General features: G+C 42.4%; 1 protein-coding gene across 1 annotated transcript in view; it reads right to left on the bottom strand.

Annotated features, from left to right (window-relative positions):
• Positions 1-3,631: 3,631 nt before the first annotated feature.
• The window catches only part of ALG13 (ALG13 UDP-N-acetylglucosaminyltransferase subunit), a 30,710-nt gene continuing 20,737 nt past the window's right edge, over positions 3,632-13,604 (bottom strand). The window contains exons 24-28 of the mRNA XM_037408389.1: positions 13,374-13,545; positions 12,006-12,128; positions 6,769-6,809; positions 5,732-5,915; positions 3,632-4,582 (exon numbers count right to left, since the gene is read on the bottom strand). Of these exons, the coding sequence (XP_037264286.1) occupies positions 4,317-4,582; positions 5,732-5,915; positions 6,769-6,809; positions 12,006-12,128; positions 13,374-13,545 (786 nt within the window). The 3' untranslated portion in view covers positions 3,632-4,316. The remainder of the gene's footprint in view (positions 4,583-5,731; positions 5,916-6,768; positions 6,810-12,005; positions 12,129-13,373; positions 13,546-13,604) is intronic.

The raw sequence follows: 13,604 nt of genomic DNA on the forward strand, positions 1-13,604 counted from the left end.
AACGGCTGCGTTTCCCAGCCTGCGGAGAGCGTTCCCAGGCAGCAGCAGGAACGCTCCGACCGCGTCCCACGGCCCCTGCCTGCCAGTCCCAAAGGTTCACTCTATGCCTAACCAGTCCTGGCAAAAGTACACCTATCAAGTCACAGACGTACCTCAGGACATCAAAACCGTAAGTGAACCGGCCACATATTACATATGTTATTATATCAATTAATGTAATTTTCATGTATCTCAAAGTGGCCAACGTGGCCACAATAGCCATGGCTAATACTGAATGATCCAGCTACTAGAAGGGTAAGCAAAACCATGCAAAACACTTCACTCGGTACCCAAATTATCAGTCAGTGTTTCTAATTAAAAAAAAAAAAAAAAAAAATACTTTAGGAGTCAAACTAATACCAGAAGATAAACCCCCAACACTTCGCTATGATAACCATTTGTGCAGAAAAAAGCGCAAGGCCGTCTCAGTGACAGCAGAAGAAAAGAGGCATTATTCATAGCTAAAGGCTGAAAGTGGAAGATACTCACTTCTGTGCTTGACAGCAACCGTTTAGTATATGACTGATGGCACTCGTGACTGAGACGGAAACACTTTATGACTCCATCATGGAGACCGTACTTGGGAGTCTGTTCCATTTTAAAGTTCATAAAAGAAGTCACGTGCTTTACTAGTTCCTTCAGAGATTAGTCCAGTGGATACTTTTTCAGAGAAAGGATGCAAATAATCCTGTGGTACCTTCTCCCTTTCTAGACAAAGGTCTGTGCAAGTTGAGTGCTCCTCTAGAGGCAGAAATACAAAGGCCAGGGTCCTACCCACCACCAATTACATTGTAAAATAATTTTGCTTGCCTGTCTTTTTATTGTTTTAAAACCAGCAAAGCAGCTTATAATAAAATTAGTTTGTCAGGGGTCATTCTCATCATGCTTTAACTTTTCACCTGGCTCTTCCATCTTGAAAAGCCGTGATTAAATTGCCAAGTTATATGTACAGCAATTAAAAGATTTAAGGAGACAAACCAAAAGCCAAGCTTGCAACCCTCCCAACACAGGATTATATTAACATCTTCTCTTAAGGAAGGAAAAAAAGTCTCAAGAGTTTTAAGGAAATAAAAGTGCTGCGCCAATTTAAGATAAACCTATAAGGAGTCATGTATTCCTACTATGTTTTTCCTTTCATGGTTACTTAAAAGGGATACCAAAGGAAGCACACATTTTCCCCTCCCAAATCTGCAGTCAATCCCACTTTCACCAGCACTTAAGTGATGAACAAAGAAAAAAAGTAAAAAAAAATAAATCACTAAACAGTAGCATGGGCCCATAGACTTGATCTCAGCTTTGGGAAATGGCACTGTCTGAAGCTACTGACTTCACCTCCTTATCTAAAGCAGGCTGGTGGCATTTCGAGGACTCAAAGTCCCTACAAGATCTGGCAGCCATGGCTTTCAGAATCCAGCTCAGAGACCGAAACACTGAAGTCACATGAAAGACAAAATTACTTGTTAAATAAGTGTCCTTGTTGGTTCTTGGGACCTCCAGCACTGAGCCCCCATAACACAAAACACTGCTGCTGTGTATTTAGGTTAAGAAGTGCTGCGCATTTGTACAGCTTTCCCCCCACATCACCCACCCCCCGAGATTTTCACACACCACATTTTCATAACTTACTGGTAAAGCAGGAAAAGCAGCGCTGTCTTCTCGTTCAATTTCATAGAAAGTTATCGTTTCTTCGGGTCCCTGAGGCTCCTCTCCATTCCCTGGGACAAACCCATACTGACACTCCTTATTCACACACTGCAGCTGGCGGCGGCTACGGCTGTAGGAGCTTTAGAAACACGAGAGGAGGTCAAGAATCACCACCAGCTGCAGTCCCACCTTGCTTTCATTGCTCAGTTTGAACTCAGCTCTTTTTGGAGAGGCCCAATAAATCTGCTGCTTCATGCTGTGCCACTGACAGCCGACTCAGCCCTCCGCACACCACCATCCTCCCCAACTCGTTTAGAGCAAGGTTTCGTAAAGAGGTTTGTAGTCACTTACCAGGACCTGCAGGAGAAATTCTCATAGCATCTCTTTCCTGGACTGGGGTAGAATGCTATTTGAGGGCCAACCATGTTGTGCCTGTTTATAAATCGGGCAGATCCCCTAAGTTTAAAGGGCAAAAGGTGCAATTACCAGGAAGTGCCTCTCAGATGGAACTCACTGTAGTTTTACCTATTCAATAGCACAAAGTCTCTCCTGACTAGTCTGCAGCAAGAATGAACAGAAAACAAGCAGTGATCTCAAGACAGGTTTTCAAGGCTTCGTACCTTGGCATCCCAAATCCACGGTTACGTCTTTGAGGAGGATTCTGAGGACGGTAGGGTTTGTGAGGTGCCACGCAGCGAACAGGGGATTGCCTCTCACTACTGCCAAAAATTGCTTCCCCTCCATGCTCCCTACCAAAGAAGGCAGAAATAGCTGAAGCTGTTGTACATGACGCAGTGGCAACTCCTACCCAGAGGACTTCTGCTCCAGTCTGAGTGCTACACGTAGGGACAAGGCTGAATAACCAAGTTTTCTTTTACTGCCTTAACCAATAACTCAACTCAGGAGAAAAATTAACTGTAGGAAACAGGGGGAGAAAGGAGCTTCTGTCTTCTGAAAAGAACTTTCTAGCAAAACACTTGGCTTTGATGGCTAGAGATGACAAGGAGAAAACACAAAGCACAGACTTTTTCCCATGCAAGTTCCCATTGCAATTGCCATGCCAATTCAGGGACAGCTGTCCCCTTCAAAACATGAAGGCAAGAAGTCAGCACTGAAGTTACAACTAAGTCATTTTAAGCCAAAGCAAGTGACGTGTTTTTTTTTTTTAAAAAAAGACTTTTAATATTTCTCTTTGAGACGTAGGAAAAAAATGGGGAGTGAAGATGTAACCAAAACCAGAAGACACCCAAGTCCACAGCTGCAGTGTGCGCACTCTACCTGGCCTCCCTGCAGAAAGGGGAGATACTGTGACTGGCTGAACTGCTGTTTGTGGGGGAATTGCTGTTGTGGCACTGGCTCGAGTGGAGGCAGCAGAACTGGAGGAGAAGCCTGTAGCTGGAGCAGTATAAACACCTGTGGAGGTTGAGATTGCTGCAGAGTTCACCACCACCTGGAAGAGAGTCACAGTAGTCAGACTGCCTCTACAAAGTAGTAAATGTGTTAAGTGTCTTTGATGGTTTTCAGGGCCTCCGGCACTGAGCCGGCATAACCCACACTTGTGCCCTTGTTTGTTACCCCAGGACAGGGCCGTGCCACCACAATGTCCCCCGGGCTGCGGCAGGGCCCAACCTGCACCTGCTTCTTGTTGATTTTGCATGTGCAGTGCACATTTCTATCAAGGACAGAGCCTGTGCAGACAGGCATTTGAAAGAATTGCAGTTCGCACGCAGACTATTCAATGTTTTCTTCCTAACCTTATCAACAAAAGCACAGCCAGAGCTTTCCACTGCACTTCATTCTCATGCTGAAAGCTCTCGCTACTTTCTCACAGAAGGCTGGAGCAGCTTTATCCCGCACAAGTACCCTTCTTCAGTCCAGCCCGCTGATGACTAATTGTCAGGAATGTAACCTGCCAGTGACAAATGACCACTCCTTTTCATGTGTTCAATGCTTTTATTTTGTGCTATCAGTGCAAATTAAACACCAAGACTACCACCATTTGTGCAACAGCTTTCAAAAAACAAGTCTCACAAACATACAGCAATGTACAACAGATGAAAACAGTATTCTTACACTTTCAAGAGTCACGAAACTACACAGAATGAAAAGGAACAGAAGAAATACAGCCATTACACATACGTGACCACTAGTGGCAAAGAGGTTTTGTTTTGTGACATCCGAAAATCCAACCCATTTCAAAAGTTTTCACCCTCTAACGACCCTGTGCCCAATTTTTATCCATAGTTGTAATGACAACCTATTTCAGTGCTTCAACAAGAACCATGCGTCCAAGTGTTATAGTGCAACCCCTCAGAGGTACATGATGCCACATTCCTTTAGTTATAGCATATATATTTTTACACCCTTTACGTAGTCAAATTCAAACTGTGTTCCTTGCACTATAGTCTGTGTATACTCTTTTCTTATGCTTTCCTACATAACTGACTAGAACAACATCCTGCCACATCATTGCTAGCATAATCTTAAAGAGAAACATGTCATTTGAATGCAGTTTAATCAACTGACCCAGCTCACTGAGACAGGTTAACCTTTATGAAACAGTATTAACACATAGTTGACAAACAAAACACAAGAGGAATCAAGGCCAAGAAGCGATCGTATAGCTTCCATATTTACATTCCTGGAGACACATCATGATGTGAAGGGTTAGGGGAGGCAACATAGCTGACTTGGTGCAGCGGTCCAGAATTTACGACATTAGCGATTTGTGGAGCATTTCCATATGGTGGATTTACTGGATGCCAGGTACTAATATAGCGATAGGCAGGCACTAAAGAATCAAACCCAGGAGGAGACTGCTGACTGAAGGGGTCCGACACGATGGGGTAATATACTGGCCCATAGGAGAGGGGTGGAGGCTCTGCATTTTGAAAGTTACCTTAAAAAAAAAACACACACACACACCAAATTTTACCATATCTATGGCCTTTCAATGCAGACCTTCATTACCATAAACACATCATTATTTTGGTGGCCAAAAGGGAAAGTTCATTTAGATGACAGTTTTATGCCCGTATCTGTCCCTCCTAATGGAGAGGTCAAAATCATTTTGGGTCTTAAGTTAGACTAGAAGACAACTTGCTCATCTTCTCACTAAAATGTTTAAGAATTACTTAGCAACATACTGCTTTTTCAAGTGGCAGCTTTTTCAAACGGGACTCAAGTAGAGCGCTAGTGTATTCTTCCATTTGATCTCTGGCGATATGACACTGATCTATGCCAAAGAACCGCCCCAGCTCAACAGGCTGAAGCATCATCAGAGCTATAAGCTGCCATGCCTCCAAGCAATAGTTACGTTATGATGCTCTCCAATACTGACTGTTTGCTGTGTTCCATAGATTTTAATGAACTAGGCATCTGACTTTTGACATCTTTTTCCTCATTTAATACAATCCTCCTATTCACTGCCAGGCACACCTACAAGCTTGTTACAAAGCTGTTAGGTGAAACTAAGTTTTGCTGTAAACTTTACACACAGTAAGAGATGCGGCTAGCAGGACGGGACGGCTACTCAGGAGGTAACAGCTCAGCATGCCGAGCCTAAACCCGAGGTTTGCAACATACTCCTTTTAAAAATTCCCATGGAGCTGAAGTACCGATGCTCAGTGCTTGACAAAACTCAGCTGTCTCCTTTACTTCAAATACAAGCATTCTGTTTTGATACCATGACTATCTGCTTATGAGCAAAGATATTCCTTCACGGTTTTAAAAAAAAAAATAATCTCCCAAGTTAGAGTACCTAGCACAGGCCTAGGAAGGATTCACTTCTTCCTTTGTATGGCTTTAGAAAGCCCTTGACACATGGGTGGCTACACCAGTGACTCTGACATACTTTAAGTAGTACCACAAATGGCAGAGGAGCTTGTGATAACCCCTTACAAGGTTTATTCTCTGTCCTCCCAACCTCACACTTCCTACAGGACAGCAAATCTGCAGGCAAGTAGCTCCTACGGAGCAGTCACACCCTGAAAACCTACTCCCTCACTTCTCATTAGTTGTGTACATGGTCCTATACCCAAATACTAACCATTTGCAGGTGCTTCTAAGGGAACCTGGTGGAATTCAGGTCGCCCAGCATCCGTGTAGAGCTGAGGGACTGACTGATCTAGGACAGGAGCTGGCTCAGCATACGCTGGATAAACTTCTACAGGTGATGGTGGCAGCACAGGCTGTATGTACATCATGGAAGGCCAACAGCTCTGATGGTAATACTTTAAGAAAAGGAAAAAAAAACATACAACGTCACACATACAACCACATAATCTCCAGCCCTCCTCCAAATGACTAGTAGTTTCAGATCTAAAGTAAGGAAGAAGTGCTTTTTTCCATTCCTAGCCCCTTAAGATACTGCACACACCAAAAAAAACCAATACAGCCTACCAGAAAAGATACTTTAACACTTGCAGCAATAGCCACCTTGGTTCCACACTGCTGTCATGTCGGAAATCTTTACAGAGAAAGAAATTCTCAACTATTGACTGTCATACTCAAAGAGATTTTTCCTATTTCTTCAGCTGAAGAAGCTGACATTACTTCTTTTACTTCCCTGAGCAGCAGCACTGACACTGCATATGACTGCTTGTGCAGAGAATACTCTTCAGCAGAGCAAGAGCTCCCAGAACACAGAGAAATGGTGCTAACCAGTCTGAACACAGCTGTACAAGTCCTAGAAGACTCAAACCACACATCACTAAAAGGTCTTTGATGTCGTGTGTAAGTACACAAATTTTCTTAAGAATGGCTCAGGTTCTTCCCCTTATCTTCATGGAAAGAACAATATTTATCCACAATCCTGTGCAAAACCAAAAGCAAAACCAAGAAACCCACCACCACAACCCAAAGTAAAACAGCTAAAAATCATACTAGCATGCTTCACATTTTGAGTTAGAACTTTACTTCCCGAGCTGACTTTAATCTTCACCAAGCAAGCCTATACATATTAATAGTCAAGTGCACAGGATGCACATTTATCACACTTGGAAGTCTTAAATACATCAGTACATTTGGCAAGAAAACCAGCAATTTCTACAAGCAATTTACTATACTCATTTTAAAAGCACTTACTTGCAATCCCAGATTAAAATAATACCGCAAGACCTTTGTATCTGAAATTAAAGGACATGATATTAGAATAGAAGACTATGAACAGAGAAGCAAAAGAGATTTACACCCATTAAGAGCATTTTATTTTCAGTTACTCCATGAATAACAGTATTTTAGCACTACTTTAAAGTTTCGAGGATAAAGAATATATCTTGAACATAAATAGTTGTTAAAACTAGTTTATCTTTTTAAGTTAATCCAGTTAGATATTTGTGTAATAGAGCATTCGTCTGACCAACTTAATAAACTTCAACAATTACATTAGCTTTAATTTTGGTTTATTCATCTTGATTACTCAAGTGATAATTGTCAGTGTTGTTACAAGCCTCTACTCTCTAAGCAACTAGGACGTAAGCAATTCTGGCTTCCTACTAAGGCTGGGGTTTTAGAGGAAAAAGATTTTTTCAAATAAAAATTTGATTATGAGCCCCTAAATTAAGTTGACCTCTACATGCACTCCCTCCCTTCCTCACTACAGAAATGAGAAAGGGTTTGGAAGCACGCAGACAGGCAGAGGGGCAGACTTCTTATACACCAGTGACAATTCACCCACACATCATATGCACACACTGCATACATACTGCAAACCACCGTTCTGGGCTGGTATGAGGGACAAGAGGCCAGCTCCACAGAGACTCCAGCTTCACACTGCCCGTTGTTAAGTCTGACTCCACCACTGTCCCCACCTTCACAGCTTTGCTGAGCAATGACCACAGAGACGTGCCAATGGGGAGAACACACACGGCAATCCTAAGACCTCCTGACCTAGTTTTGGGAGTCCCCCCAAATCGTTGTATCGAGTCAGAAAACAGGGGTAGGGGGAAGTATACAAGGAATATGTTCCTTCCTTCTCCCTCCTCACAAGGGTAGTCAGTTCCTTGCTTTCTTGCAAGTAGTCTTTTACTTCTGTCTTCCACGTACCAAATAATTTGCCCCCAGGCAAATACATGATAGGCTGAGAAGCAATCCCAGATGTGTGGAAGAACTTTAAAAGCTCTCTCCAAGAACAACAGTGTTTTGAACTTAGAAATGTGTTTCCAAATGTCCAAAAACAGCAAAGCAGTTTTAAACCTTTAAAGTTGATTGTTGAAAGGTAAAAACAGAGACAATGCATGTTTTAAGGCTATAATGCAGTTCTGGAACTGTGCATGAGAAAAATTGATGATTGCTGCTCAGATTCCAATACAGATTTGTTTTGAAGGCTTGGGAAGAGCAAGTCACCTGTTCCACAACAGCAGTGGGTTTGCATGTGTGTGCATGCACACAGGCTTTGCTTTAGTGCTGCTGGAGCTGACAGGGAAAGCTGGGAAATGACACAAAAGGAGCAAGCCACTAAGGACTTCAACTTAGCAATGCCTCCAGAGTTACCACACACACCATACAGACCAGGGCCTTGGCTCCACATTGCTTCCCTGTCCACCCCCCTACACACACACTTTCCCAGCCCTGCTCTTTTTCAGTGTCTCGTATCATATTTTGCTACAGACAGGCACAGCATCAAAAGTGCAGCCCCCAGTCTTGAAATACACAAGGATTCGTTCCTCTGCTGCTGTTGCCAATTCTCAACACTCTCACTGTTCAGCATATTTGATCAGGGCAAAAATCCACGCAGCTATTTTAGGAAGCGCACACAGATCTTTCCTTACATCTAACAGCTGTAAGCTCGCTCCTCAAAGTGCTGGGTGATTTGGCTGTGACATTGACCACAGTCAGTAGAAATATTAAAAATAACCCAAAGGCTCACATAAATGCTAACTTTTTAGTATCTAGCTGAAACCGCATCTACATTTGGAACCTTTTTTTTTTTTTAAATCAGATTTTGTTCTTCAATTGTTTATGCAAGTCTATGCAAAACAAGTGTAAGAGCTGAATGAAACAGCTGCTTCATAGCAGCGATAACAGTACAAAGGAAGAGCTGGGAGGCTGAAGTGACGAACTGATACTGGAAATACTGACATCTGTGGAATGCTGGAACAGAAGCCAGTACAGTAGGAGACAGTTTTTGTTTATATTCCTCTAAGATGTCTAGAAGTCAGCTCAATCTTCAGTAAAACATGACTACCTTATGAAGCAATAGCTAAGCCAAAAAATAGTAAACTACCCTGACGTGAAAACATAAAGACCACGTGAACTACTGATAAAAATCTCATCTCACAATGCATCAGAACAAAAATAATGATAAAATTTTTACTGTGCTGATGGGAAGCTCTGGTCAATCCTGACCACTACTGCAGGCTCCGGAACACAGCAATATCAAGTGGCCTTTTTTCAACAGCTCCTTCAAATGCAAGGGAGCAGGCAAGGGTAGAATAAACACTTCACAAGTCCCAAGCTCCGTCAAAGAAAGATCCAAGAGACTCTGAAAACTGCAACAGATACAAATGTACCAAGTAACAGTAAGGCACGTAGCAGGTTCTCCTCCTTCATGCTGTTGACAAGCCACGCTCCCAATCTATACCAGGCCGGCAAGTATCTTGAGCCAAGTGCACAGAACTCTAGGTCAAGTATACCTCATACTTTACCCTGCACTACTCCAAAGCTTCTGGATTTCTTAACTTAAAGGCCATTTAGATTATACTACAGCAGTGTGACAATACAAACGGTACATGCAATTCCTTATTAGCTACCAACATTAAATACTTAAAAAAAATTTCTGGAGTCTATGCCAAGAAGGACATGGCCAATATTATGTGGAGTGACTCAGCTGAAGAGCTACATGCAGGGTCTGAAGAGGTTATTAATCCATATCCACTCCAGATTCTTGTCAGTACACTTAACACCCAATTCTCCCAAGTGCTGAAAGCCTCAGTTAAGGGCATTCAACTAAAGCTGAAAACCATTAACTCTGATGTGTGCATAGTATCATCTAAAGTGATAATACTGCAGCAGGAAAGTGGAAAACAGAATATTTAAGATAAACAAAACCAGGAAGCAAGAGCATTTGCAAGAGAGCACAGTTACTGCAGAGCACATTAGCAGCATCTGTGAAAGCAGCAGAGCTTTGAGCAGCCATGCCATAGGGTTTTGGAAACTGCCTTTTTCCAGATCAACTTCCGGTAGGACAAGCATGTTACATGGTAAATTCAACTGAAAGAATCCATACCATTTCAGCCCAAAGCTGTTCTGCACCTCCAGATGTAGCTAGCTGAACTGTAGATACCAAAAGTTGCTGTTTATCTTACCAAAAATTAGACCTCCAGGACTAGCACACTGAGGACTCTCCCACACAGGGACCACAGAGCTACTTTAGATGGCAATAGATTGAATCAAGCATGAAAACAACTTGCACTACTAAAATATTTTAAGTATTTTATTAGAATAAAAGCCAAAAGCTTTACATTCTGATGCAATAGAAGCTCCTACTGCCATATACCTGAAATAAAGTATACAAGGATGGGGTTTTCTGGGGGGGGCAAGGCGGGGAGGAGATCAACTCGGTTATCGTGAAACCACTTTTCAAATAGCACAAAAGGGAACACCTGGGATTTCACAGACTCTACATATATGCAGTTGGATCTTCCCCTCGCTCACCCCAAAATAAAAAGCTATACTCTACGCCAACAGGGAACATGGGAGATTCAGAAATTTGAACTAAAGGCTGTAAGTCTGACAAAATCATGTCATTTGCTGTGTCTACACACAGCTATTACAGTAAGCCAGCTACGATGCACAGACTTGCAATATATCCAGTGTATGGGAGTATATTTAAAAAGGCTGCGTACTTAAAACCAGTGTGCAGAGATAGACCCACTACTTGAACAATAAAAACGTAAACAGCCTGCCAGTTTTGCACTGCTGCTCTTCAAAGTAGGCTACAGCTTTACCTCTAGCTTGGCCTCACTACTGCCAAAAACAGCTTCCCCCCATGCTCCCTGCCAGAGAACACAGCAATAGCTGAAGTTGTTGTACATGATGCAGTGGCAACACAGGTAACCACAAATGAACTCACTCCTACCCAGAGGACTTCTGCTCCAGTCTGAGTGCTACACATAGGGACAAGCTGCATCTTGCCATCAAGAGGACAAGGAGGCTGAATAACTAAGTTTTCTTTTTCAGCCCTTCTAAGTTCTTAACCCTTAGTGCAGTTTGAACCAATATGCTGCCAAAAGACTGAGCAAGGGGATGTGCAGAGTGGAGCATTTTCTACAACTGTCCAAAACTACGCACAACCAGCCACCCTTATCAGCTAAGGCGAGACAGTGCACCACAGAACAGTTTTATCTGCCTCTTAGGATGTGTGCAGTGATGCAATGGTGGCACGCTTGGGCCTCACAGCATTCCCCACCTAGTGAAAAACAAATTATGTAGCGTAACAGCAAGCAGTACTGTTACTCCTGTAGATAAGAGGCACTTCATGAAAAGGACAGCAGACAGCTTGATCTTCGGGTTATTAAACAAATCTCTGAATTACAAACTCAGTTTATGCTTTGTGAACCATAAACATGACAGAATGAGGGGATAAATTAATAACAAAAAAAATAATCAAATATGAATATGCCTGTTGTACTGCTTAGCAAGCTTGGCTGTCTGATGCAACCTTGCATGGTATGCCCATACTTTTAAATTCTAAGAGCAAGGTGACTGAAGACTACCACTTTCAAAATGAAGTCCATGTTAAACTGATAAAACTGAAAGCCATTTCTGAGCTCTTTGCTAGTGGGTTCTATGTTTGTCGCTTAATAGCTGAAATATACCTTAAACACTGTTAAAATTAATGACAGTATATGAAAATGCTATGCCCCTGCAGATGGCCCTACACTTTATCCCCGGTTTGTGATACCACAGAACAACATCTTGGAGCCATACAGGAAAGCCACACAATGTACCGCTGAACTGTGCAACAGCACCATTTTATGAATACAAAGATTTGCGTGTATTTCAATCAGCTACCGGAAAAATGCTCCACCAAGAACAAGCATGACATAGACCAAGCACCCTCTGCCTTGGTATTCATTTCTTTGGGACACTGTCTAAAGCTGCAGTAATCCCATTTTTGAGTCAGATACGAACTTGCTATTCAGAACTGGGAATTAAAAACATTTTTAGTGTAAGCATCCATATTATTTCTCACTCCCTGCAAGCTGCAAAGAGCCCTTTTTTCTCACTATAGGTATTCTGTTAAGTTTCCATGGAGAACACAAATCAGAAGTGTGCCGAAGAGCAACAGCAGTGGTAAAAGCACAAAATACCATCATTACCTCGAGGCAGATCACTGCCACTGGGATCACAAGAATAAGGTGGAAGAATGGCACCAGCTTCTCCCACCTCACTAACTGGAGGAAGAGGAGCTGAATAAACTGGGAACGGCACCGAAGAAACTGCTACAATCAGAAGGAAACTAAAGTCAAGTCAAATTTGCAATGGCATGTCAAATGAGCAAGATGCTGAATTACACAATTAAGCACGCACTTATTATCTTACTGCCCCTAAATTCAAGCTTTAACAAAGTTCTCTTTAGTAATCACTTTAGAAGATGTCCAGAAGAAACCTTAAAACCAGATGGGAAGGTTCTAATTGCACAAGCCTTAACCATATGTCTATCTGCAAGCTTCATAACGCAGTTCAGATAGATGTCTTTTTCAATCGCTTCTTCATACTAGAAGGCAGGCCAGACTCTCCTTACATAACTGTCTGTCCTAGAACAACAGGGAACAGACTAATCACTTCAGGTAACCAGAAGTGTGACAAAAACCCCACAAATATAGGGGAAGGTTCAAGATATTCAAGGATAAAAATAATTTGGACAGACTACTGTTAAATATTCATTAGGTGGCCCACAACTCTAACACACCAGCAGGTTATTTGTAATGGCATCAGCGAGTAGACAGCTAGAGAACTCTGCTGACTAAACTCTCATGCAGAATGGGAAGAAACAAAACAAGGAAAAAAATAACGCAAAGGGAGACTGAATTGATCAGAATTGACGGGCGATAGTTTTTTGGGTGCTAAATGAAGTATTAAAGAAAACATGAAAAGTCCTCTCTATAATAAGGGAAAAAAATTTTCTTAACATTTCACAAGAACAAAGTAGATACAGGTAAGTGCACCACTTGACAAATCACAATTTTGATCTCCTTGCACAGAAATAACTAAGCGCAGAACCTAAGGGCCACAAAAATGCATCAGACATTTGTGTGGATCCTGAACCATTGCAGCCAGTTAGTCTTTTGGAGGGGACAGTAAAGTCTCAGGACCAGTATCTCAACTCAAGAGGAAATTTTTAACTGTAGGAAGTAGAGGGTGAAGGGAGCTTCTGCCTTCTGAAAAGAACTTTTTAGCAGAATACTTGGCGTTGATGGCTAAAGACGACAAGGAGAGAACACAAAGCACAGAACTCTGATTCCCATGCAAATTCAGGGGCAGCTGTCCCCTTCAAAACATGAAGGCAAGAAGTCAGCACTGAAGTTACAACTAAGTCATTTTAAGCCAAAGCAAGTGACGTGTTTTTTTTTTTTAAAAAAAGACTTTTAATATTTCTCTTTGAGACGTAGGAAAAAAATGGGGAGTGAAGATGTAACCAAAACCAGAAGACACCCAAGTCCACAGCTGCAGTGTGCGCACTCTACCTGGCCTCCCTGCAGAAAGGGGAGATACTGTGACTGGCTGAACTGCTGTTTGTGGGGGAATTGCTGTTGTGGCACTGGCTGGAGTGGAGGCAGCAGAACTGGAGGAGAAGCCTGTAGCTGGAGCAGTATAAACACCTGTGGAGGTTGAGATTGCTGCAGAGTTCACCATCACCTGGAAGAGAGTCACAGTAGTCAGACTGCCTCCAAAATTGGTTTTGACAACACCTACGG

This window comes from Falco rusticolus, chromosome 14 (genome assembly GCF_015220075.1).
Source record: "Falco rusticolus isolate bFalRus1 chromosome 14, bFalRus1.pri, whole genome shotgun sequence".
Taxonomy (NCBI): domain Eukaryota; kingdom Metazoa; phylum Chordata; class Aves; order Falconiformes; family Falconidae; genus Falco; species Falco rusticolus.